The sequence below is a fragment of the Erinaceus europaeus genome, chromosome 3 (assembly GCF_950295315.1).
Source record: "Erinaceus europaeus chromosome 3, mEriEur2.1, whole genome shotgun sequence".
Taxonomy (NCBI): Eukaryota; Metazoa; Chordata; class Mammalia; order Eulipotyphla; family Erinaceidae; genus Erinaceus; species Erinaceus europaeus.
In genome coordinates, this window is record NC_080164.1 from 75,169,412 (window position 1) to 75,197,387 (window position 27,976).

Consider the following 27,976-nt stretch of genomic DNA (forward strand, 5'->3'; position numbering starts at 1 on the left):
AAATCCCTGGTCCCCACCTGCAGGGGGAAAGCTGTGCAAGTGGTGGAGCAGTGTTGCAGGTGTCTATCTTTCTCACTCTCTACCACCCCTCCCTTCTTGATTTCTGGCTGTCTCTATCCAATAAATAAATAATCTTTAAAAAGACCTTTAAAAAAAAAAAGATGGAAACTTAGATGATAGAGCCAACCCAAATCTTGGTTTTATGATTAGGGGTTAGAGGATAAAGCTCCTACCACCACCCAGTGAAATTGGGGTGAGGGAGGGTGTTTTATTTTGTTTGTCACTGCTTGAAAACAAAGACAGAGACAGAAAGACAAAGGTAGAGGCGGAAGGACACCACAACACTGAAGTATCCCCCCAGGTAGTAGGAGCCAGACTCGAACATAGGTCGCAGAAAAAATGAGCAACCTCTCAGGCAAGCATTCTTGCCAGCCTGGGTGGCATCAAATTTTACTGAGGTTTTCACTCACATCCATAGCTCCACATACCTGGTAATTGTCAGTGGCATCCCCCAGAAGCCCACCAAAGGTGATTGCATTGGTGATACAGCCGAGGTAGATGAATAGGATGGCAGAGATGGACTGAATGTGGAAGCCATCATAGAAGTCACTTGGGAACCAGGGCAGCTTCCTTTTGACATCCAAACACAGGCCACCGAAGAACCTGCTTGAGACAGGCCCAGGGCTGCTTTCTCACCACAAACACCAGTGCAGGGGCAAGGCTGTTTATAGGAGCCTGCAGAGTCTTGGGCAAAGAAAGGGAACTTAACTAGAGATAGATATCTTTCCACCAGAATACTTAAAACCAGGGGAGAGTGCTCACAAGACTTAAAGTTTGTGCTTGATGCCATCCACACAGGAAAAGAATGGTCACAGACAGCCTAGAAAGGAGAGGGAGACCTGACAGGAACAGTGGTGAGGTAGACTTAATGTTCCACAGGGAACTGAAATCCCGGGCTCTATAGAAGGCTGTCCTCATGTCTCCAATCATCCACAGGACATCTGTGCTTGGCAAATGCAATGTTTCCAATGTTAGATGCAAGAAACATCCCAGATTATGACACAGCTTATGATCCATCAAGGGCAGCTTCTGAACCTCATAACTTTTTTCTTTGTTCTCTGGAACAACTGAGGTTGATGGGTAGTTTTTACTCAGGATGCTATACTTCATAGCTCCTAATGCAATGTTTGGCATGAAGCAGGTTCTTTCAACCCTATGCTGTTGATATTCCAGACTTGATAAATTCTTTGTTGGAGGTGATTTTCCTGTACTCCCACTAGATGAGAGCAGTATCTCCCCCCCAATTGTGACAAACAAAAATGACTGTGAAAATTGCCAATGTTCCCTGGATAAGGATGGGAGGGAGGACAAATAGTTTTATGGGACCATATTCTTTCCTAAATTCAGATTTAGTTGTGATATCACAAGAACTGGCAAAGAAACCTACAGTAAGGAAATTTTCTCATTTTCTTTAAATATATATATATATATAAAGAAAATTTTTAATGTAGCATAGGTATTTTTTCCAAAAAAAAAAAAAGATATAATCATAAATTTAATTGTGTCTTCTACTCCCCCCCCAAAAATTGGGTGTATGGAAATGCTAGTTCTAGTACAGTGAATGTGGGATTTATTTGAAAATCTTGTCTTTCTAAGTGCAGTTATGTCAAATAACACCATTAGTGTGAGCACTAATCCAGCAGGCTAGTGTCCTTAGAATAGGAAAGCATTATGTGGGGACAGAAGCACAGGATGTAGTGGCAGAGAGTGAAGTCATATAGCTGCAAACCAAGGAGACCTCAAGTCTCATAGCCACCACTAGAAACCAGAGAGGTGTAAAAAGGTCTCTGAGAAAGCATGGCCCTACTAATACCTTGATTTGGGACTTCTAAGCTGCAAAAGTATGAGAGAGAAAGTGTCTATTGCTTAAGCCTTCTGCTATGTGATTTTTGTTACAACAGTCCAAGAAAACTAAATACAGGTTCCAAAGAGTGTTTGTAGCTATGTGTGGGTTCCTCCACCCTATGCTGGGTCGTGCTTTGCCTCTTAGGAGGAAATACTGCAGGGTCTACACAGACCTTTGAAGGCAGAAGGAAAAGAGTGGAGTGGCCCAACTTCACAGCCCCTAGTAGACAGAGCAGGGTGGACTCCTACAGGGTGTGTTAGAAGGAGAGAAGTCTAAAGGATGGTTAGCAACACAGTCAGGCACAGAGCCGGCACCTTCCTGTCCAGATAAGTTCTTCCCCGATTTCATGCACTGCAGGCATCTCTCTGTCATCACCGCTGCTTCCTCCTCCAGTTGGGCCACCTCCACTGCCTCCACCTCCAGCTCCGCTGCCTGCAGCTGCTCCAGCACCACCTCCCACAGAGCCATTCATCTGGCCTAACTCAGCCAGGGAGAACACGGACTTCCTGCAAGGAGAAATGAAACAGGGGACTGTGAGGCTGGGAATGATCCAGCTCCTGCAAGACTGACCCCAAAACACCTTCCACAGAAATCAGGAAATGTCTTAAAATACAGAGAAAAAATGTAGGAAAGTGAATAATATGAACCACAGGTCATAGATCTTACAGATGCCCACATTCCATATATTTCCTTCTGTTTTTCAGGAAGTAAAATGAAACCAAAGAAATAATGTATAGAGCTGTATAGTGACACCTTTCTGTCAAACACACACACACACACACACACACACACATACACACACACACACCAAGCAAGCAAGAAGACAACAGGCTTGAAATCTCCTCCGTACCAGTTCCTCCCCTCTACACTCCTCCATTCACATACTCACCTCTTGTCAGCAGAGGGCACCTTCTTGGGGGGTTCAATTCGGATATTGGGGTCCCATTCTCCAGGAGGAAGCACAATGACCTCATCTAGAAACTCATCGATTCCCGCAATGAGATCTTCCCGATTCCGGGCTTTATAAGCCACGTCACTGAAGAGCTGACAAGGGCAGAGGAAGAGAGGGTCAGCTCTCTTGCTGGTGCTCCCTCTCCCCCTTTTGGGGAAACATATCACACATAATTTAAGTGAAAGTCACTTTGAACAATTGCTCCTGCTGTCCAGTTTGCTCTCCAGTTTTGAAATGAGGACATAGCCCAGCAGCTGATGAGGCACAAAGGGAAACAGCCAACCTTAAGGGATGGTGGCCCGCTTGGACCTGAAGGCCAGGTCTCCACATTCCAGCCAGAGCTCTATAGTTGAGCTGCTTGACTTTTCCCCTTTCAGCTTTGGGCAGAGTCAGCTTAATTAGAAAACCTATGCAGAGCCCAGTCTAAGAAGCTCAAATACTTCAGCTGTTTGTCACTTCATCCACAGAGGGTCAGGCTACCTCAGTGTTCAGTGTCTCCAGAGTGGAAGTATGGTGTGTGTGTGTGTGTGTGTGTGTGTGTGTGTGTATGCATCTATTTATTATTTTTTACCTCCAGGGTTATCACTGGGGCTCAAAGCTGGCACTGTGAATCCACGACTCCTGGTGGCCCTTTTTCCCATTTTATTGAATAGGACAGAAATTGAGGGGGGGGGGGGGTTAGAGAGGGAGAGAGAAAGAGAGACACCTGCAGACCTGCTTCACCACTTGTGAAGCATTCCCCCTTGCAGGTGGGGAGCACAGGGCTTAAATCTGGATCCTCATGTGGGTCCTTGTGCTTAGTACTATGTGTGCTTAACCAGGTACACCATCACCCAGCCCCTCAGAGTGTTTCTATTGACTTACAGATCTGATCAGGTTATGCTCATGATTACAGTTCTCTAAGCCCTGACCACTCTGAGAACAAAGTGTGACCCCAGCTCTGACTATGGACTTTGTGTACTGAGCTCTTACAATGAGCTTGCATCAACCCCAGCTTCCCCACCTGTAAGCCTTGCACCAGGTACCATGGCCTGGAATGCCTGCCTTACTCTATGTAAATGACCCCCTCACATGCTGTACAACCCCTTCACATGTGAAGCCTTGCCACCTGCCTGGGCACTTAGCACATTGTTTATTTTCAGACTCTAGGTCCATCTCTCCCACTAGTGTACTGCTCCTATAGAGAAGTGCCATTCCCTTATTTTCATCATCTTCAGCAGTTTGCACAGGACGTGGCATACAGCAAACACTCAGACATGCCTTTACATGGAGTGGGTAGAGGCATGCTGTTTGATGTAGGAGCCATGACACTAAGGACATGCTTCCCCTTAGCACTTACATCATCTACCATGAGGGTTGCGATGGCACGACCAATTTCATTGTAGGATTTTGCTCTCCCAGAAGGCCCCAGCAGTATGAACAGAAATCTGCAAAGATGAAGGAAGAGGAGGAGGAAAAAAGGGAGAAGGAAAAATAGAAGCAGTGAAGGGGAAGGATTCTCTGGTCCTAAGTGGTGTCTACTCTTAAGTCTTTAAGAGACTATAAATGTGTCTCTTTGATCTTGGGATTCTATATTATTGATAGCTCTGGAGAGACATTATTTCTTCTTCACTCCCAAGAACTCTCTCTAACGCATCCTTACCCAATCCCACCCAACAGTGGATTTTCCAACTGTGAGATTCTTCTTTTTTATGAATGCTTACACTATAAAACTTCCTAGACAAACTTCCCTCCCTACCCAATCCCCAAATTTCCCTTCTGTGTTTTAGAGGCATCTGTAATAGCACTGCTGTCTGACTGCAAAGATATAGAGGCCTGAGGCCAGCATTTCGAGGGTAGGTCCCAGAGCCCTCACCTGGTGGGGACAGGCACCTCTGTCACTCCTCCCAGCATGGCTGACTGGATGAGACGCACAAAGGCAATGAATGGTTGGTCCAGAAAATCCACCTCTCCCACGAGCACATTGGAGGCTTCTGAATCCTTGGGGATCTTCTTCATGAATTTGTTTTTCCGCTGGAGGATTAGGGCATACAAGATAACCAAAGATAGTTGCATACAGTTCAGCTTTCACTTTCTTTTTTTTTATTTTAAATTTTGTAGTGGATAATTCTTTTTTTTTAATTTTTTATTTAAGAAAGGATTAATGAACAAAAACATAAGGTAGGAGGGGTACAACTCCACACAATTCCCACTACCCAATCTCCATAACCCACCCCCTCCCATGACAGCTTTCCCATTCTCTATGTTCACACGTATCCTTAAACTACTGCAAAATATATACCTGAAAGCAGAAGTACACTAGAGTTTGCAGTGAGTACCTCCCTAACACTTCCTCTCCACTATTCCAAGCTTGGGATCCATGATTGCTCAACAAATTGTTTGGCTTCGTATGTTAACTCTCTTTTCAATCACCAGGTTCCAGATGCCACCAGGATGCTGGCCAAGCTTTCACTTTCTTAATACCTTCAGATTGCTGTTGGTACCAGACTTTTATTTAAAAAAAAAAAAAAAATCCTAGCGTGTCTTGAGAGATAGAAAGAAATAACCAAACACCTTCTCTCATTCTGTAGATAAGACCCAACAAATTGAGGACTCTGTGATTCACATGTCTGATTGCTATGTGACCTATAACTAACAGCTATGCATTAGAACCAGACATGTCAGAAATTGTTTTCTCTCTGTAGTTCTGTCTTTGGCCTCCAGGGATGTTTGGTCATATCAAGGTAAACACAGATAAAGGTCAAAACGCCCTCCAAGCTAAGAGAAGACTGCCTTATCTTATATCCATGAATTATACTTACATCCTTGAGGTAAGGTCAGGATTTGTAGAGTAAACATAAAGTCTGATATGATCCACAGAACTGGAGATAACAAGTGTGATACAGAGTGGCTTACATACTAGAAGAGGAATTATTCAATTATGTATGCCCTTAAGATGTTTATATATACCCTTAACATGTTTATGTCTGCTCTTAAAATGTTTATACTTGACATAGCCTCATCTACACATACCCAACATACAGAGGAAGGGAGCTGCTCACACACGTAACACGTGGCAGAATCTCACTGTAAGATGCACATTGTGTGCCCGTCACTCCAGATCTCTTTTGTCTCACTACAATTGGTAGTGACTTTATCTCTACCCTGAGACTCAACAGAGCTAGGGGTCCTGGCATCTAGTCCTGAAACCTAGCGCCATTTCACAATACCAAAGTTGGTTTTAACTCCAGGAACCAACTAAGTCCTGGTGAAGATACCAGTCCCTCCTAAGTCCTCTTTTGAGCCTTTCTTAATCATTAGCTTCATACAATGTGTTTGTTATTTTAGATTGCTTTCCCTTAGGGCATCAAGGGGATAGCTGAGGAACAGAAACACTTTCTTAGAGAGAAGATGAAGAGGGAGGACAGGGCTGCTGGAAATCCATACAGGTTGAAAGAGCCTTTGAAAGAGCACAGAAAGGAGAGGAGATAATATTGGAGAGCCTACAATTGTGCTGCCAATTCTCCCTTAGCTGAAGTTTTTTTCTGCAGACACAGAAATCTTGGTTTCTAAGCTGGGGGTATGGATCAACCTACCAACGCCCATGTTCAGCAAAGAAGCAATTACAGAAGCCAGACCTCCCACCTCTGTACCCCATAATGATCCTGGGTCCATACTCCCAGAGGGATAAAGAATAGGAAAGCTTCCAGTGGAAGGGAGGGGACATGGAACTCTGGTGGTGGGAATTGTGTGGAATTGTACCCCCTCTTATCCTACGGTCTTGTCAATCATTATTAAATCAATGAAAATTTTAAAAAGGAATCTCTGTTTCTCATAATTTCAGTGGCAAGTATAGATTATTTGTGTCCCTGGGGAGGGGTCAGTTGTGGGTATGGGTCTGGCCAATGGGCCCATAGCTGTTTCCTGATTCATCTCACAGCCACACACTGGGCTGGACAGCCATCAGCTTGAGAAAAGACATGTGAGCCAGGATTTCTCCTTTATGATCGTTTAACTCCAACTACAGGGCCAGCAAAATAGCTCATTTGGTTAGTGTGATGCTGATTTGCTATATCCAGTTTCAAGCCCACCCCACCCCCCTGTGCTGATGGAAGTTTCAGTGCTGTGTTGTAGCATACCTGGTTGAGTACACATGTTACCATGCACAAGGACATGGGTTCAAGACCCCTGGTCCCCCCTCCCCCCATAGAGGGAAGCTTCACAAGCAGTGAAACAGTATTGTTAAGTGTCTTTCTGTCTCTCTACATCTTTATCTCCTCTTCCCTCTCTCTATCCAATAAATGGTAGATATAAATAAATAAATAAATAAATAAATAAATAAAATAATCTCCATAATTGTCCTGACAATAGCCCCAAGAACCCTATTGTAATGAGAGGAAGCAAGAGAAAGGGAAGAGTCTTCAGGATTCAAAATGTCTCACTGCCCCAGTGCAGTCAGCTGATTTATTGGTAGCATTCACCACAATGCAGGACTGATGTGCCAGGGCCACCAACACTCCCCTGTTAGATGTGTACCCTTGAGCATCAAGCAGAAAGCATGTCCATGGAACAGAAGGAAAGGACAAAGTGGTAAGAATGCCACAAGAACAAAGCAGAGGAAAGGAAACTGAAGATAGCAATCCAATTTACAACTGAACCCAAAAAGATAAAATACCTAGTAACAAATATAACAAAGGAGGTGAAGGATTTTTTCAATGAAAACTGTAAGACATTGTTAAAAGAAATAGAGACAAAGAAATAGAAATCCTGGTCATGGATTGGAAGAATAAATATCATTAAAATGGCAATTCTGCCAAAAACAATCTACAGATTCAATGCAATCCCTATGAAAAAACCCAATGACATATTTCAAGGAAATTAAACAACTTATCCAAAAATTTATATGGATATATATATATATATATATCTCCCACAAATAGCAAAAGTTCTAAGGGAAAAGAAGAAAAATAGAGGCATCACAATTTCTGGCTTCAGTTTATATTACAAAGCAATAGCAGTGAAAACTGTGGTATTGGGACAAAAATGGACATATGGACCAATGGAACAGGATAGAGAGCCCAAAACTAAACTCACACATATATAGGCACATTATACACAATAAAGGGGCCAAAATTTACCAATGGGGAAAAGAAAGTTTCTTTAACAAGTGGTATTGGGTGAATTGGACAACCACAAGTAGAAAAATGAAACTAGATCATAGCCTAGCACCATGCACCAAAATTCATTCAGAATGGATCAAAGATTTGGATATTAGATCTGAAGCTATAAAATACATAGAAGAATACATTGCTGAGACATTCCAGGACCTTAATTTTAAAGATTTATTTGGAGACTCCACCCCATGGGCAAATGACACACATCCTATAGACATATGTGGTAATATTCCAATTCACTCATCATTAGAAAAAGAAAATTAAAACCACACTGAAATTCCACCTTCACCTGTGAGAATGGGCTCTATCAGTAAAACAAGAGAAATGTTAGAGGTGCTGTGGAGAGAGAGGAACTCTACTACACTGCTGGTGGGAGTGTAAATTGGTACAGCCATTATGGAGAACAGTATGGAGGATCCTTAAATGAATACAAACAGAAATACCTTATGAACCAGCAATGCCATTCCTAGGCATATACCCAAAAGATATAATAACACTGACTCAAAGGGATCTATGCAGCCCCATGTTCATAGATGCTTTATTTAGAAAAGTAACAATTTGGAAACAACCAACATGCCCTTCAACAGATGACTGGGTTAAAAAGTTATTGGACATATACTCAATGGAGTATTATTCAGGAACAAAAAGGATGACATTGTGTCCTTTGAGATAAAGTGGATGAAACTGGAAAACATTATGCTTAGTGAAGCAAGTAAAGAGGTGAAGGACAATCACAGAATGGTTCCACTCATATGCAGAATATAGAGAAATGAACATTAAAAATGTGAGGAAAAAAAAGTCAACCTATATCTAAGACTGTGGAAGAACTATAGTGGTTATCTGTGGGGGTGGGGTGGGGACACAGACCTTTGGTGATGGAAATGGTGGGGGGAGGAGAGGAGAGAAGACTTCTTCCTGCCACAACTGAGAAGACTCACTACTGGATAGTTCAGTTAATTCATTATCACTGTGGACCCTATTGCTTTTCTCAGTCGATACCCATGCCCACTTCATCTTGAAAGGTAGCCATAGGTCATAGAAGGGATAAAACTTTGTGCTAGTCTTTTCCCCAACAAATTCCATACTCAGGGATATCTGACCCCTCATCTAACCATGCTTCTCTGTCCCCCATCTCAACCAACTCCAGCACAGAGACAACACCTGGGATTCCATCAGTATCTGACTGACAGCCTGGGCAGAGTGGCCAAGGCAGCCTATGTCCCACCCCAACCACACTGCCCATGTCCTTCCTGGGCATTCTGACTCCTTCACAGGAGTGGATTCTGCCCACAGGGGATCCCTGTCCCCCCACCCTCAGCAAAGACTTTCCCTGCCCTGACTCTCCACTGTAGTCAACTGAAGTACTTTGCTTTACTACCTGGTCTGTGTTTGGGGTGTGAGAAATGTCATTCATGCTTCTGCTCTGGGCATGACCTAGGACAGAAGGAAAAGAAGATCCATTAGGAAAAGCCAGGCTTTCACTGGTCTTCTCTTGGTCCCTACAAGTGATTCTTCCATCTTCATAAAAGCAAGGCCCCTGGGCGGTAGTGCAGTGGGTTAAACGCAGGTGGCACAAAGCGCAAGGACCGATGCAAGAATCCCAGTTTGAGCCCCCCAGCTCCCCACCTGCAGGGGAGTCGCTTCACAAGTGGTGAGGCAGGTCTGCAGGTGTCTTTCTCTCCCCCTCTCTGTCTTCCCCACCTCTCTCCATTTCTCTCTGTCCTATCCAACAATGATGATATCAATAATAACAACAAAACAACAAGGGCAACAAAAGGGAATAAATAAATATTTTTTAAAAAGCAAGTCTCCCTCCCCTAATCCTGAACCCGCTCAAGTTAGCATCTGCTCCTCTCTTCACTTCACTGACAGCTTTTTCCAAAGAGTAAGTAGCTGGACTCCCAGTTCCACTTCTTCCTTCCTGCCCCTCAGCCAGCTGCTCTCTGGTCTCTCTGTCTTCCTCCTCCTTCATGGGCAGAACCAAGATGTCTGAAGGCTCTGAAGGTGGGGAGGGGCTATCGAGATACATTGTCAGATGAGGTACCAGGTGTCACTAAACATGGACTTCACCAGAGAGAGAACACCCATTTTGGGGCTGGGCAGCGGTGCACCCAGTTAAGTGCACATAGTACTGTGCACAAGGACCTGGATTCGAGCCCCCTGCTCCCCATCTGCAAGGGAGATGCTTCACAAGTGGTGAAGCAAGGCTATAGGTGTCTTTCTTCCTCTCTATATCCCCCCTTCCCTCTCAATTTCTCTCTGTCCTATCAAATAAAATGAAAAGAAAACAAACAAAAAAAGGGGGGAATGGCTGCTGGGAGTGGAGAATTCATAGTACCGGTACTGAACCCCAGTGATAATCCTAGAAGCAGAGAGAGAGAGAGAGAGAGAGGGAGAGAGAGAGAGAGAGAGAGAGAGAGAGGGAGGGGAGAGAGAGAGAGAGAGAGAGGGAGAGAGAGGGAGGGAGGGAGGGAGGGAGGGAGAGAAGACCACTTTCAGGGCCATTTTCCATGAGCCATGCATGTCTAAAGACAGCTAGGAAGTCGGACTTGCAGAAGGAAGAAAGTCAGACTCCCTATGATGTAAATTGCTTAAACCTCCCAGTGGCCCCTTCCTCAGTTAGGACAGGAGGAAGTCAGCTCTCATTCCTCACCAGCAGCCAAATCCAGCAGACCCTCTCAGGCCTATTGTTCCTTGACTTTCTTTCTTTTTTTTTTTTTAGAATTTTTGATTATCTTTATTTATTTATTGGTTAAAGACAGAAACTGAGAGGGAAGGGGGAGTTGGAGAGGGAGAGAGACAGAGACACCTGCAACACTACTTCACCACTTGCAAAGCTTTCTCCCTGCAGGTGGAGACTAGGGGCTCAAACCTGGGTCCTTGTGCATTATAACACATGCGCTCAACCAAGTGCAGTACCACCCAGCCCCCTGTTCCTTGACTTACCATGGTCTATGGCATCCACTCACTTCCAGAGCTCCGCTCCACTCCCTCCCCGCCCCTCCCTGCCCTTCCCCGCAGGCCACACACACACACACACACACACACACACACACATTTATTTCCATCCAGAAGTCTCTTTTGCTAGACTTTTCTCAGAGTCTTGTCTTTGTCTTGCTTTCCTCCTGAGCACAAACCTGGTTTAAGGTAAAAGTTAAATTTCTCCTAAGGCCTGATCTGAGGATTCTAAGCTGGTCCTGGGTTTTTATCGGCTTCACCTATGAAAACCTATGAAAGCTGATAATTCACAAGTGCCGCAACCAGAATGAAGCTGTCCTGCAGCAGCAGCTAACACACTCACGTAACCGCCCGTAGTTGGCACTCTGCCGCATCCTCAGGTCCTCAGTGGAGTGGTGTAGACTGGAGCCGGCAGCAGGACTCCGGGCAGGGCCTCGATCTGGGCGGGACAGAAGGGATTTGACTTCAGCAGCTTTGCTGTAGTATGGTTGTTCCAATTGGCACAGCATCAGTATAAATTTATAGTCATTTCATGTAAACCTTAAAGCTGAACTGCAAGGCAGTTCAGAAAAACAGGATTGTTTTACATTGCTTTTGAAGCAAGTTAGTAATAAAAACAAGATTACAGAGAAACATTTGATATGGTGATTCAAGGTTCTGCTAATCAAAGCAACAGCCACATTCAAGGGACTATTAAATATAAGATATAAGGCCAGAGGATGGCTCACTCAGTGGAGTATATGTCTTGCTAGGTATCTGGTCCTGGGTTCAAGTCCTGTTACATGAGAGTACCATGGAGACCATCAAGGAAGCTTCATGAAGATTGGGGTAGTGCTGCAGTCTCTCCCCCACCTCCCCTCTCTCTTTCCTTTTCTCTCCCTCCCTCCCTCAATAAATTATGAATATTTGGGCCAGGGAAGACACTCATCAGTGTTGCCACACATGTGCAAAGCCCTGAAGCCTTGGTTCATTCCCCAGTACCACATTAAAAAAAAAAAAAGATACAGTTGATTAAATAGGTGCCAGGAAGTGCAAACTGACTAGATTCATCTATGATTTGCCACTTACTGACTGCATGACCTTAAATAACCTCTCTGTGTCTTGGGTGATTCATCTATGAAATGGAAATGACAAGCACAGTGATTGATGGAATGAGTTAATTCACATGGAATGCTCAGCAGCACCAGAAAATGGTCAGGATGGGTTGTTCACCTACTATTAATACAATCTGTTAAACATTTTTCATTCCTGAACTGTTCATTTAAAGAGATTCCTCAAGATTCTTCATTTAACAACTCTGTCAACTTTATTTGATTGTTTTATTTATCTGACAGATCTAGAGAGACTAGGTCTGGGCATCTTGACTCTGGAGTGTTAAAATGGGAGGACTTCAAGTTTGAGACAGGGCATAGGGATCCTAGGCTCTACTGATCAAAATAATGCCAGCTTCCAGGTATATAAGCCTTGGCCCATTGGGATGAGCTCAGCCCTTTCTACCACCTCAATTCACTGATTCTGTTTCAACTATGTATATATATATATATATATTTCAATACAACATATAACACATGAAAAAAATTTCACTTTTGCCAAAGGTCCTGTCACAAAGGATAGACAGGTAACAGCTACTACACTATTTTTTCTAAAAGCTCTTGGCATTTCTTGAGGCCTCAGTGAGACACATTTAAGCCCCTTCCATCCTACCAATATTTGGCAAGTTTATATGTACATGAAAATGTCCCTGTTCCTAGGCCATAAGCCCTGATCAATTAAAACCCATTCTATGGGGTGGAACATAGGCATTAAGAGATGTTTTATGCCCCTTGGTGATTGCCAGGTGCACCCCAGGCTGCTATCCAACTCTCTTCCTAGGAATGGTTCTGTTCTGGTATGAGTGACTAGGTGTTCTTATAGGACTATCAGAGAGGAGGGCTGGGGGAATCCATGGAAGTCTCAAAATTGTCAAGACATAAAGGTGGAATCAGCAGGGCAGCAAGGTCTGACATTAACCCTCAAGTACCCAATGTCTAGATCATGGGTTGACTCACTGGAGGTGGAGGAGACTGACTTCCCAATATCAGCCAAGGAGCGGTGGATGGGCTTCTTGGTTTGATGACGGTGTTTTCTCAGGAGGACGTAGCTGACCCTCTCCCGGAGCTCTGGCCTCAGGAGCCCATCCTCAATTTGTTTCTCAATGACATCGTCTGAGTGGAACACAAACACAATTTATCAGTGTGGGTAAGACTGGCCTTAGGGTAGGAGGGAATATCTTCAGTTTCATCTGTTATTAGCGGGGTTAAAATTGAACTAAAGGTGACAGGGGTGTGTGGAAATAGCCACAAACTATGGGAAATTGAACAATCATGACCAACTGCTTTTTTTTTTCATTCTTTAAAATCTTTATTATGATAGAAACAGAGAGAAATAGGGGAACAGAAGGAGAGAGACAGAAAGAAAACACCTGCTTCAGCACTCGTGAAGCTTCCCTTCTGCAGGTGGGAACTGGGAGTTGTAAGCCAGGTCTTTGTACATGGTAAATTGTGTGCCTTACCAGTTGTGCCACGGCCTAGCCCATTTCTTTACATGTAAAAAGCTGTGTGTACATCTGTGTACATTGTGGGTGTGTAGGCTGTAGACTTCTCTGCTCCTTCTACAATACCAGTGTCAAAAGTAAATGAAATAATAATATAAAATTACATAAACAGCATAGGAGTACTGTGTTAAATAGTTTCAGTCTGAACCTGAATTCTTTTCAGACAAGTATCATGGACAAAATACTTCTGACAAAATTGAATGTCCTCAAAAAAATAAAATGTACAAATAGCTACAGAGCTGATGAGGCAAACAGCTTCCCTTCCTTACCACTCCACAAAATTAGAGTTAATGTCCTAAAGACAAATGAGGATTCACTTGCTCTGACAAAAAAAAAAAAAAAAATGAGTTGACAAGCCAGAGGTTATCTTTGACCAGGCTAAGAAGTCCCTCCAGACCTCCAACCCCTAAATCCGTGGGTCCTCATTAGGCCCTGTGTCACCTATAATCTGTGGTAAGGATCCGCTGTCCAAATCCAGCAACACTGTGCCCGTCTGCAGGCAGGTCCGGAGCTCGAAAAGGCTGTGCAGGGACAGTGTGGACACATGGGGCTTGCTCCAGCGCTCCCCTCCTTCCTCAACCTTTTCTTCAAACTTTATCCACCTGGAAGGAGAAAGGATGGGGCTAAGCATGGTCAAGGGCTTCAGGAAGAGGAAGCCCAGCTTGGGTCTCTGAGAGAGATGTTGGCCTATATTCACATTATGCATTATGAGTGTTGTATGGTGGTTCTAAACTCACAGGAAGAGGATCTCTTGGGGACCCCACTACACACACACTACACACACACACACACACACACACACACACACACTGTTTCCACTCCTCCAAGCACTGTGATGCTCAGGACTAAGAAGCATCCAAATGATGACTACAAATGAGCATGAGAGTTCTTTTTGGAAATACTCTAAAAATGGGAAAGCAATGGGTGGGAATAGATAGCATGATAGTTATGCAAAGAGACTCTCTTGTCTGAGGCTCCAAAGTCCCAGGTTCAATCCTGGGGCTCGATGTCTACATGACAAATCCATTGCTCCAGCTGGCTATTTTTTCCCTTTTTTTTTTTTTGTTCTATTTTATTTGATTGAACAGAAAAGGCAAGAGGGGAGATGAAGATAAAGATGGAGAGAGAAGAGTGTGGGTAGATAGCATAATATTTATGTAAAGAGACTCTCATGTCTGAGGCTCAAAGTCCCAGGTTCAATCTCCCACACCACCATAAACCAGATCTAAGCAGTGTTCTGGTTTAAAAAAAAAATGGAGAGAAAGACAGACACCTGCAGACCAGCTTCACTGCTTATGAGGTGGCCCCCCTGCAGGTGGGGAGCAGGGGCTTGAACCTTGAGTATGGTAATGTGTGTGCTTAATCAAGTGTGCCACTGAGCAGCCCCTAAAGCCTTTTGATTTTAATTGTCGACCTGGTTGCCCATGACTGCTCACACTTGTATCAGTGTCTGCCTTAGTGGGTTCTGTTTGTTGGGAGCTCTGGAAGTATTCCATGACACAGTATTTCCCCATGGTTCTATTGCCAAGGGTTGCATATGTCTCGCTCTTTGGAGTTACTTTCCAATGTCATCTGGGGAGCAAGGAAATTGAACCAAGAACGTATGAGGATTTGTCCTTTCATAAAGTCTTAGTTGGGGTCAGAGTAGAAAGGCCTTGGAAAACCAGACAGCACAGCACTACTCTGTACCTACCTGCAGAGGGCAGCACTGGCATGCCAACGCCTTGGAGTAGCCAAGGGAACAAGGCCTCAGTTGGAGACCTACTCATTCAGCTTTGTGAAATGTGAACCTCCAATTAGTTGTAGTTTCAAGCTAATCCACTCTAAACCCCAACAAAGTGTTCTTAGGCCCTGACTATTTAATTCCAAGGTCCTTCTGAAAAAATAATATCTGAGAATGTTTAGGAAATGTTTAAAAAAGAACAGGGGTAGGACATACTTTTAGCAAATACAAAACCGTGCCCCAAACCTGAGGGAATTAAAATTGTGTGCTTCCAGTCCAGACAGAAACAAAAGAATCAATGAAACAATAGTTCAGGAATAGACCTGGACCTCATGGCATTTTGAGGGAGGAGTTGTTTAAAAGGTAACCAATAAGGAAATGTAGGAATGTATCCTTGTGATAGCAACAATCCCATAAATCAGCATTTTCTCAAAAAAGTGATAGTAGAAAAAAGCTAAATCCCTACTTATCATCAAACATGATGGATTAAAGTCTAAACACAAACATTCAGTTATAAACTATTATTGACCTTTTGAAAGAAAGACATTCTGACACATGCTACAATATGGATGATGCCTGAAGATGTTACAACTAAGTAAAATAAGTCATCACAAAAACACTACATAATTCCACTTATATGAGGGACCTAGAATAATCAAATTCATAGATATGGAAAGTAGGAGAATGGTTGTGGGGGCGTACCTGTTTAAGTGCATGTCACCATGTGCAAGGGCCCAGGTTCAAGCCCCCAGACCCCATCTGCATGGGGAGAGCTTCACAAGTGGTAAAGCACTAATGCAGATATCTCTATGTCTCTCTCCCTCTCTACCCCCTTCCCTCTAAATTCCCTCTCTGTCTTATCAAATTAAAGAGATAAAGTTAAAAAAATAAATAAATAATGGTTACCAGTGGCTGAGGAATCTAGGGATGAGATGAAGTTATAGTTTAATGGGAACAGAGTTTCGGTTTCACAAGAAGAAATAGTTCTGGAGATGGAGTTATAAAACTATGAGAATGTTCCCAGTGCCAAATACTGGTACATATGAAAAGGGAGGCAAGGAGAAAGCTTGCCTTACCATGTGCACTGTGTTGGATTAGAGTCCCAGCACCACATGAGATTATCATGGACAGCCCAGTGAGAAACTCTAATGGTGGAATGGTGTTATGATTTCTCACTGTCTCTCTCTTTATTGGATAAGACAGAGAAATTGAGAAGGGAAATAAAGACAAGATAAAGAGAGAAGACACCTGTAGACCTACTTCACTGCTTGTGAAATAACCCCCCCTGCAGGTGAGGAGCCAGGTGCTTGAACCAGGATCCTTGCACAGTTCCTTGCACTTTGTACTATGTGCGCTTAACCCAGTGCACCACCACCCAACACTCTCTCTTCCTCTTCCTCCCCCTCTCCCCCCTCTCTCCCCCTCTCCCTCTTTCTCTTTCTGCTTTCCATGCCCCAATTCCCCAAACATGAAGAATAGAAAAAAACCAACCCAGGAAAGCCACTCAGTAGTGGTATCATGCATTCACAAGATCCTGGGTTTATTCTCCAGAGAAGGAGGAGGGAGAGAGGAGGTGGGTGGTGGTGGTGATGGTAGAGGTGAAGAAGGAGGAGGAAGAGATGGCAGTAAAGGAGGAGGAGGAGGTAGAAGTAGTGGTACAGGGGAAGAAGGAGGTGGAGGAAGAGAAGGAGGAGTTGTTAAATATTTTGCCAGAAATAAAGTAGTTAAATTTTAAAATACTTTGTATACTCAGTGAGCATCTAGGAATTCAGTGGAATAACCACTCTGCAATCCAATCAAAAAAGATCAGATTGTTTCATTTGGAACAAAATAGATGAAACTCAGTGATTATGCTAGGCAAAATAAGTAAAGAGGTAAAAGATAACTACTGAATTATTTTTCTCACATGTGGACTATAGATGATTAAAATAAATGACTTGGAAAAAATTTTTAAAAAGACAAATCATCTCTAGGATTTGTGAGAACTGTGGTAGCTATAGAGTGGGGCATGGGGGAATCACAGAACTTTGGTAAAGGGTGTTAAAACATACACTTATCGTGTATGGGTATGAAATTATATCAATTTTTTTTTTTTACCAGACCACTGCTCAGCTCTGGCTTATGGCATTGCAGGAAACTGAACCTGGGACTTTGGAGCCCCAGGCATGAGAGTGTCCTTGTATAACCATTATGCTATCTATGCTTGCCCATACCAATGAAATCTTAAAATTTTGTAAAACTCTGTTCAATCACTAATATAAAGGAAAAAATAAAGTAATGAAAGAGGACCTAGGAGAGTATTCTTATATTCTTGACTTGGAGAACGTTTTCCTATAAAAAATATAAAGCCATAAAGAAAAAAAGAGGGCTGGGTGGTGACACACCTGTTTACATTCACAGGTTACCATGTGCAGACACAGGTTCCAGTACGCGCTCTCCATGGGCAGGACTCTTCATGAGCAGTGAAACAAGTGCCTCAGGTATCTCTCTGTCTTTTTCCCTGTTTTCCCCTCCCCCTCTTAATTTCTTCCTGTCCTACTGAATAAGATGAAGAGAAGGAGGAGGAGAAGAAATGGACATATATTATTATATTAAAATAAAATAACATTCCTGCATAACCAAATTATACATAAAACTCAAAGGAATGCAACTTACTAAGAAAATATGTGCAATAAACAGGGCATCAGAGAACTGATATTTATAGCATAACAAAGCTTATTCACATCAATAAGGAAAACTCAAATTACTCCATTGAAAAGTGGACAATTCTGTCAAGAAATGAGAATGACCAATCAACATAAGAAATGGACAGCTTCACTGTTATCGAGGACATCTAAATTGCTACACATGAAGCAGCACTCTTCATGTCTGGGCAAAAGTTTCTTAGATCAGTAAAACATGAGGAAAGGCGACACAAATAGTACATATACTTTATGCGTATATAAATGAATGCATGACATGTATATTTCATGTGTGGATATACTGTGTGCATGTATGTACTGTGTGTGTGCACACATGTATGTCATAGTGGAATGGAACAGACTTCTTTGTGTGGGGAATTGAGTAGCCTCTTTAACATGTAGTTTGCATGTCTTTTAACCCCACAGTTCCATTTCTAGGAAAATCACCACAAAAATATTACTACATATCTGTACCCTGGAACATACACACCAGGATGCCTCTGATAGTTTTGTCCACTAGGGTGAAGAAGTGGAAAGCTGTTTTCAGTAGGCACATGCTCACATCCCCTCCATATAGTTGTGCTGCAGAATACCCCTCACAGGTAGAAGGTATGAGACTGGCCTACGCTAACTGATGAGGTGAACCATGAGGTCCCAATTTCTAAAAGAAGGAGGAGAGAAAGAGGAGGAGGAAGAGGAAGGAGGAGGCTGTGTCTAAAAAAAAAAATTGTTCAGCTGAAGTTTTTGAGGAATGTCTATCAAATACTTAGCATTGGTTACTTCTGAAGAAAACAGAGGACATGTTGATAGGGCAAGGACTGAAGCAACATTCACTCCACTTGGGTTACTTAGTATAGTGAGAGCATGGCCTGTGGAACAAGACAACCAGGACCCAATCATTTACTAGCTGGTGAATGTGGGCAAGTGACTCCGTTTCTCCTCATCTTTGTTGTCCTCAAGAGGAATAAGAGGAGGGCTGGGTGGCGGTGCACCTGGTTAAGCGTACATGTTATAATACTCAAGGACCTGGGTTTGAGCCCCTGGTCCCCACCTATAGGGGAAAAGCTTTGCGAATGATGAATCGGGGCTGCAGGTGTCTCTCTCTCCTCTGTCACCCCCTTCCCTCTTGATTCCTGGCTGTCTCTATCCAACAAATAAATAAAGATAATTTTTTATTTATTTTCCTTTTTGTTGCCCTTGTTGTTGTTTTTAATTGTTGTTGTGGTTATTATTGTTGTTGATGTCATTGTTGTTAGATAGGACAGAGAGAAATGGAGACAGGAGGGGAAGACAGAGAAGGAGAAAGATAGACACTTGCAGACCTGCCTTACCACCCGACTCCCGATCATTTTTTTAAAAGAGTAATAAGAGGATGTGGCAGTTAGAGCAACATCATGCACACTCTATTAGCATTAGCTATTCACTTAAAATTTAAGAATGTTCTTCTATATTTTTTGAAACAGTTAAAAAGAAAAGAAGAAACATTCTCCTACCAGAAGGCACCATGGTTCATGACAAACACTTCAGTGACTGTCACTGCAGATTTTTGTGTTAAAAACACCATAGGACAAACTCTGATCTCTATAAATATTCATATAATTTCTTTAAAAAGCTCCTAAGTATCATTCAATGAATGATGTTCCATGACTAATGAGAACAATTTTCACTTAAACATCTAAACGATTTCTAATTACTCTTTTTTTTTTTTTACTTAAGCACCAGGAATTGAACCCAGGACATCACATATGTGAGACATAGTCTATATATGAGCCACCTCCCTCTCTAGCCCAATTTTTATTTTTCTCTATGAGAAAGGCAGAAAGAGAGAAACCAAAATACTGTTCCACCATACAGGAAATTCAGCTTGGTTTTTGTCTTTGTTGTTCACTCATATGGTGTCAGGGATCACAACAGCTTCACACATGCAAGGCATTTGCTCTACCACTGAGCCACCACCAGGGCTCTAATTATTATTATTATTTTTTAGCTATAAACAAGTTTAAAACTCCTTGATGCGCGGTTAGTAATTTTCAGGGTGATCTCTTAAAAGTGAGGTTCCTTGGGAAAGCTATCAGGGGAGGGGGTGGGAAAAGGAGATTGGGTGGTGGGAATTGTGTGGAATTGTACCCCTCCTACCCTATGGTTTTGTTAATTAATCCTTTCTTAAATAAAAAAATTAAATTAAATTAAAATTTAAAAAGTGAGGTTCTTGCCTGTAGTTTTGCATGACAAAAATCACCAAATTGTTCTCCAGAAAGGTTATGCCAAGTCATACTTCCACTGATATATACAAAATCTGGAACAGAGACCACACAGACACTTGCTTTGGAGTCCCACCAAGTTGTGATCAATTTTTTTAAACAGGAAAATCTGCCTGAAGGACTATTTCAATAATTATGACTGATCCAGCCCCGTATGGCACCAATAAAATGTCTTTCTTAAGATATATATTAACATAATGGTTCACCAAGAAGAGTTCTAAGAATAAGCCCAAATGTTTTAAGAAGAGGCTCATTTTTCTCCCTGAGAGTCTTTCCACTATTCAATAAATCAGATTGTGCCTTTTTTCTTCTGAAAAATACACAACATAAATTATGTTGTCGGGAGTCCGGCAGTAGCATAGCCAGTTAAGCACACATGGCGCAAAGCGCAAGAACCGATCTAAGGATCCTGGTTCGAGCCCCCGGCTTCCCACCTGCAGGGGAGTCGCTTCACAGGCGGTGAAGCAGGTCTGTGGGTATCTGTCCTTTCTCTCCCCTCTCTGTCTTCCTCTCCTCTCTCCATTTCTCTCTGTCCTCTAACAATGACAACATTTCTCTCTGTCCTCTAACTACGACAACAACAACAACAAAAAACAAGGGCTACAAAAGGAAAAATAAATAAATAAATAAATATAAAAAATAAAAATAAAATTATGTTGTCACTAATACCAAATGATCTCACTTATTAGTGGGACTAAGGACAAGGAGAGAGAACACAAAGTCAAACATGGACTGGACATGGCATATCACACCAAAGCAAAAGACTCTGAGGAGGGAGGAGGAGGAAGAGAAGGAAAAATTTCGGAGGTCTAGTATATAATGGGATTGTACACATAATGTCCCTTGGTCCATGCTCCCGAGGGATAAAGAATAGGAAAGCTATTAGGGGAGGGGAGGGGATACGGAGTTCTGGTGGTGGGAACTGTGTGGAGTTGTACCCCTCTTATCCTATGGTTTTTGTCACTGTTTCCTTTTTATAAATAAAAAGCATATATACATACATTGTACACGTGTCAATGAAGGCACTGCCAAGCATTAACCCCCTCAATAAAAAGAAGAGAAAGGGAGTCGGACGGTGGCGCAGTGGGTTAAGCGCACGTGGCGCAAAGCGCAGGGACCGGAGTAAGGATCCCGGTTTGAGCCCCCGGCTCCCCACCTGCAGGGGAGTCGCTTCACGGGCGGTGAAGCAGGTCTGCAGGTGTCTATCTTTCTCTCCCCTCTCTCTCTGTCTTCCCCTCCTCTCTCCATTTCTCTCTGTTCTATCCAACAACAAAGCAATGTCAACAATGGCAATAATAACCGCAACGAGGCTGCAACAACTAGGGCAACAAAAAGGGGAAAAAATGGCCTCCAGGAGCGGTGGATTCATGGTGCAGGCACTGAGCCCAGCAATAACCCTGGAGGAAAAAAATAAAAATAAAAAGAAGAAAAAGTATGTTCTCATGTTGACACATAATAACATTTCAGGTTTCAGACTTGTTGTTTCAACATCTGGATTCCCAAATGGTTTCAAGAAGGAACTAGAGAGGTGTCCCTAGTGAAGTTGTTTAGTACCGGACATTTTTTGAAATTAAGTCCTTAGGGGAAAATTGATGGATAGCAGAGGTCTAGTTCTGTCTTTATCCTAAACTTGGTAACAGCTGTGATGCTAACACGGATGTTCCCAGGCAATTTTCTCTCATAATATATTAGTCTTCAGTTTTCTGCCTGTATAAATGCAACTCCACCTGACAGAATGGGAGAACACACCTCCTCTTTGAAATGTCTTCTATTGATTTCAGATAGTAAGAACACTTGTTCCTCTCCACCTCCCAGTGCTTCAGCTATTTATACCATATTAGGCAACCACAAAACACGAGCGCTATGCACCAACAGTTGAGGGTGTCACCTCACCTACCTGAGCACGTTCTGTAGAAAAGCACAACTAACTGCTATCAAGTTCAGGACAAAGACAGAACTAGACCTCTGCTATCAATTTTCCTAAGAACTGATTTCAAAAAATGTCAAGACACTAGACAAATGTCACTAATGACACCTCTCCAGTTTCTTCTTGAAACCATTTGGGAAGCCAGATGTTGAAACAGCAATTCTGAAACCTGAAATGTAATTACGTGTTTGTAATTGCCACTGCTAGAAATTGAGCTCACTTGAGGGGCCAGGTGGTGGTGCACCTGGTTGAGTGCACATGCTACAGTGTGCAAGGACCCAAGTTCGAGCCCCTGGTCAACACTTGCAGGGGGAAAACTTCAGGAGTAGTGAAGTAGGGCTGCAGGTGTCTGTCTCTCTCCCTGTCACCCCCTTCCCTCTCCATTTCTGGCTGTCTCTATCTAATAAATAAAGATTAAAAAAGAAAGAAAGAACTTGAGCTCACTTGTACCTTGAATCTTTAGACATGGAGAACCAAAGTTCTATAGCAATCAGTTTTTTTTAAAAAAAATAAGGTTTTTTATTATAATCTTTATTTATTGGACAGAGACAGTCAGAAATAGAGAGGTAAGGGGAAGAGAAACAGAGAGACACCTGCATCCCTGCTTCACCACTTGCAAAGCTTTCCCTTTGCAGGGGCTCAAACCTAGGTCCTTGCATACTGTAACATGTGTGTTTAACCAGGTGCACCACCACCTGGCCATATAGTAGTCAGTTTTCACCTTGTCTATTGAAAGTTTTGGGGTTTAACTTCTTCCTTGATTTCCTCTTTGACCCAGTAGTTGTTAAGTAGTGTGCTGTTGAGTTTATGTATTTTGGGACTTTTACTTATTTTTTGTTTGTTGTTAAGTGTTAGTTTAATTCTGCTGTGGTCTGAGAAGATGCTTGGGATGATTTCAATGCTCTTGAATTTGTTGATATTGTCTTTGTGGCCTAACATATGTCTATCCTTGAGAATGACCTATGTGGGCTTCAATAGAATGTGTATTCCAGTTTCTTGGGGTGAATGATTCTGAAAATGTCCAGGAGTCCTATTCCGTCTATCTCTTCATTTAATTTTGTTTCTTTATTGACTTTCTGCCTAGATGATCTATTTGAGAGAGTGGGATGTTGGCATCTCCTACTATTACTGTGTTGTCATCAATGTTTTTTGTAGCTCTTTCAGTAGCTGTTTGATGTATTTAGATGGCCCCTCATGGTGTACGTAAATGTTAATAATTGTTAAGTCCTCTTGGTTGACTGATCCTCTGATTACAATGTAATGTCCATCCTTATCTTTTATTACCTTATTGATTTTAAAGTCTATTGTGCCAGATATGAGAACAGCTGTTCCTGTCCTTTGTGTGTGTGTGTGTGTGTGTGTGTGTGTGTGTGTGTGTGGTCCATTAGCTTGTATGATAGTTTTCCATCCTTTCACTTTGAGTCTGTGTTTCTCTTGTTGAGTTAGGTGGGATTTCTGCAGACAGCATATGGCTGAGTTGCATTTTCTGATGCATCTTCCCACTCTGTGCCTTTTAATGGGTGAGTTCAGGCCATTGCCATCTATTGACAGTATCGATTTAAGGTATTTCAATGCCATTATTCTAAACTTTTCTGAGTGCTCTGATATATGGCATGTTTTTTGGTGATATTATTCTTGTCCAAGGAGACATTTTAGAACCTTTTGCAGAGTAGGTTTGGTGATAGTTGATTCCTTCTTTTTTCTTTCTGAAAAGTTTGTTTTTGTTTGTTTGTTTGGTTGGTTTTTATCCCTCCATCTTTCCTCATGTTTGGGAGCTACTCTCTGCTCTAATCCAGCTTTCTAGCCCTATTCTCAAATATGACACCATCTTCCCAGACAATATTTTTAGTATGCCTGCATGTTAGCTATCAGGCTCAGGCAAAAATTATTAAAGACATGAGCCCTTGAAATATACCTAAAATATACTCCCTAGCTTCTTCCCATCCCAAGACCCCTAGTTTAATCTGCTCTCTTCCCATCATTGGGTTCCTGATTATTAAAAAAAACTTGTCTAGCTTTTTATCTTACTGCCTTCCAGTCACCAAGTTGCAGATGCTACTATGATTCCATTCTGACTTTCCTGGACAGACAGCCTCATCAATGTGTCCTAAAAGTCTCACCTTTCCAGAGCCCTACCTCACTATGGAAAGATAGAAACAGGTTGGGGGTATGGGTCAACCTGCCAGCATCCATGTCCAATGTAGAAGCAATTACAGAAGCCAAAACTCCCACCTTCTATACCCCAAAACCAATTTTGATCTATACTCCCAGTGGGGGAAAAAAGATAAGGGAAGATGACCAACAGGGTTCTGAAATCCAACTTCATCAAGACCCAGAGAGAAAAAAGAAATAAGGGAGGGACATTTGGATGTAGTAATATATGTATACGTGACTTGAAAGAAAGAGAAGATGGGACCAGAGACAAAAAAAATGGTCAAATATATACAAATATAGACAGATAATTGTAGAAATGATAGTCAGGAGTCAGGTGGTAGTGCAGCGGGTTAAGCGCACGGGGCGCAAAGCACAAGGACCTGCAAAAGGATTCGGTTCGAGCCCCCAGCTCCCCACCTGCAGGGGAATCGCTTCACAGGCAGGGAAGCAGGTCTGGAGGTGTCTGTCTTTCTCTCCTCTTCTTTGTCTTCCCCTTCCCTCTCCATTTCTCTCTATTCAATCTAACAAAAACAACATCAATAACAGCAACAATAATAACTACAACAACAGTAAAAAAAATGGCAAAAAAGGGAAAATAAATATTTTTAAAATCTTAAAAAAAGAAAAGAAAAGAAAAGAAATGATAGTCAACCAATATCTGCAACCTCAGGAGAACTGCTGTAGCTTACAATGGAGGGATTGGGGATATAGAAATCTGATGATGGGAATGGTGCAGAGTTGTATCCCTATAATCTTGTAATTTTGTAAATAAATACTAAATTACTAATAAAATTTTTTAAAAAATAATTTTGGTCCATACTCTGACAGGACTAAAGAATAGGGAAGTTTCCAGTGGAGGGGTTGGGACATGGAACTCTGGTAATGGCAACTGTATGGAATTATGCCTGTTATCTTATTATCTTGTTAATCATTATTAAATTACTAATAAAAAATTAAGACCTAAAAAATACATTTCTGGAGAGTTTTAAAAAATACTGATGCTTGGATTGTCACCTCCATGAGGAAGTCTGTATAATCAAGGAAGATCACTGATTACTTCAATGAGACCAGAGCCTTGAGGAATCTCTTCTCTGCAGCCAAATAGAGCCTGTGACTCAAAGATAGCTGCACTTCACTGAAGTCCAATCAAGCAAATTACTCTACACATGAATCCCATTTCCCTTCCAGAAGAGGGGCCAGGGTTTCTTTCTCCTTGAATTCTCCCAGGATATCAGATGACAGGATGGAATAGGCTCTCTAGACCCTCCTTTCTAGCATGTTTATGTTACATTTTCATTCATCTGACTTTACAGATGGAGCACATGCTCTGCACTAGTGCATCTCAAATTTGAATGCACAATTAAGTCACCTAAGGAGTAGGCCGGAAGGTGGCACAGAGGATAATGCCTTGAGCTCTCAAGCATATTAAGCTTGTAAGCATATCTTAAAAGTATGTAAGATTGGGGCTGGGTGGTGACGCACCTGGTTGAGTGCACATGTTACAGTCCACAAGGACCTGAGTTCGAGCCCCCTGCCCCCACCTGCATGGCGAAAGCTTCAGGAGTGGTGAAGCAGCGCTGCAGGTGTCCCTCTGTCTCTCTCCCTCTCTCCCCTGTCCTCTCAATTTCTGGCTGTCTCTATCCAATAATCAAATAAAGATAATTAAAAAAAATGTTTAAGTATGTAAGATGATCATTCACACCATGGAAAAAAGCACCAGGGGAGCTCCATAGATGATAGAATAGTGTGGTGTCTCTACTGTCCCTTCTCTCTGCCCACTCCCAATTTCTCTTATTAAAGTAAGAAAAAGAAAAAAATTAATCCATGAGATAGCTCAGGGCTATCCTGTATGCAAGAGGCCTTGAGTTCAGCCCTCAGCTCTGTCTTTCTTTCTTTCTCTTTCTTTTTCCTTCCTTCCTTCATTTCTTCTTTTCTTTCCTTCTTTCTGTTCTTTTGCTTTCCTTTATCTTTTTTTCCTTCCTTCCTTTCCTTTTGCTTTTCCTTCTCTCTCTCTTTTTTTTTTTCACTTTTCAGTTCTGGCATAGGGTGGTGCCTGGGATTGAACCTTAAACCATACAGTCTCAGGCATGAAAGTCTTTTCATAATGGTGATGCTACCTTTCACTATCTGACTCTGCATTTAAAAAAAAAAATGTGAGGGAAGAGGGAAGAAGTAAAGTCAAGGAGTTTTATCCTTCAGTTTTTGTGTTCAAGGACTTATGGCTATAGTTTATATCTGTTATCAAATGGCCTGCATTTCTTTGAAAAACAGCTGGATGGTTTTGTTCCTGTGTGAAATATAAAAAACTGAAATACATGAACTTAAAAAAATGAAAAGAAAAAAATGTAACCAAACATCTCTAAGATTTTCTGAAAACTATGATGCTTATCCTTGGGGGTGAATCAGCTGGGAGGCAGGCACACAACTGTGCTGGTACATGCGATGTGGAACTGTAAACTTATGATCTTGTCAACCATTATTAAATCACTAATAAAATAATTTTTGCTTCAAATCTGTTTTTCTTTATTGTGGATTAATGGTCTACAGTCAACAGTAAAATACAGTAGTTTGCACATGTGTAACATTTCTCAGTTTTCCACATATCAATCAACCCCCTCTAGGTCCTCCTCTGCCATCATGTTCCAGGATCTGAACACTCCCTGACCCCCCACCCCCAGTGTCTTGTACTTTGATGCAGTAACACCAGCTCCAGTCCAAGTTCTGCTTTGTGTTTTCTTATTTTTCAATTTTTTAATTAGTGATTTAATAATGAGTGACAAGATTGTGGGATAAGGGGTACAATTTCATACAATTCCCACCACCATAGTGTCATATCCCATCCCCTCCATTGGAACATTCTCAATTCTTTATCCCTCTGGGAATATGGACCAAAGATCTCTATCTAATAAAGATATATTTGTGGGAGTCGGGTGGTAGTGCGGGTTAAGCGCACATGGCGCAAAGCACAAGGATCGGCGTGAGGATCCCGGTTTGAGCCCCTGGCTTCCCACCTGCAGGGGAGTTGTTTCACAAGCGGTGAAGCAGGTCTACAGATGTCTATCTTTCTCTCCCCCTCACTGTCTTCCCCTCCTCTCGCCATTTCTCTCTGTTCTATCCAACAATGATGACATCAATAACAACAATAATGACTACAACAATAAAACAAGGGCAACAAAAGGGAATAAATAAATATTAAAAAATATATTTGTGTGCAATCATTTTTAAGAAGATAAAGAAGAGGAATAACAACAACAACAATAGCCTTTTCAGGCACCAAGTTATAATTGCTACTACGATTACATCCTGGCCTCCCTGGCCAGAAACCTCACCAACATATCCCAAACCTTAGCTCTCCAGAGCCCTACCTGACTAGGGAAAGATAGAAACGGGCTCAGGGTATGGATCAACCTACTAATGCCCATTCAGCAGAGAAACAATTACAGAAGCCAGACCTCCTACCTTTTGCACTGCATCAAGAATTTTGGTCGGGGGGCCAAGTGGTGGTGCACCTGGTTAAGTGCTTATGTTACAATGCCCAAGTCCCCACCTGCAGGGAGAAAGCTTTGCGATTGGTGAAGTAGTGTTGCAGGTGTCTCTCTGTCTCTCCCCTCTCTGTCTCGCCCCCTCTCTATCACTCTTCCCCTCTTGATTTCTGACTGTCTCTACCC

The 27,976-nt window shown here is 42.3% G+C and overlaps 1 protein-coding gene across 1 annotated transcript in view; it reads right to left on the reverse strand.

Moving 5' to 3' along the window:
• Positions 1-27,976, reverse strand: part of SLC4A5 (solute carrier family 4 member 5) — a 110,187-nt gene that overhangs the window by 35,362 nt on the left and 46,849 nt on the right. Inside the window, exons 5-13 of the mRNA XM_060187548.1 lie at positions 14,004-14,164; positions 13,018-13,173; positions 11,313-11,408; positions 9,390-9,445; positions 4,714-4,871; positions 4,198-4,285; positions 2,796-2,950; positions 2,221-2,412; positions 489-663 (exon numbers count right to left, since the gene is read on the reverse strand). Coding sequence (XP_060043531.1) covers positions 489-663; positions 2,221-2,412; positions 2,796-2,950; positions 4,198-4,285; positions 4,714-4,871; positions 9,390-9,445; positions 11,313-11,408; positions 13,018-13,173; positions 14,004-14,164 — 1,237 coding nt within the window. The remainder of the gene's footprint in view (positions 1-488; positions 664-2,220; positions 2,413-2,795; positions 2,951-4,197; positions 4,286-4,713; positions 4,872-9,389; positions 9,446-11,312; positions 11,409-13,017; positions 13,174-14,003; positions 14,165-27,976) is intronic.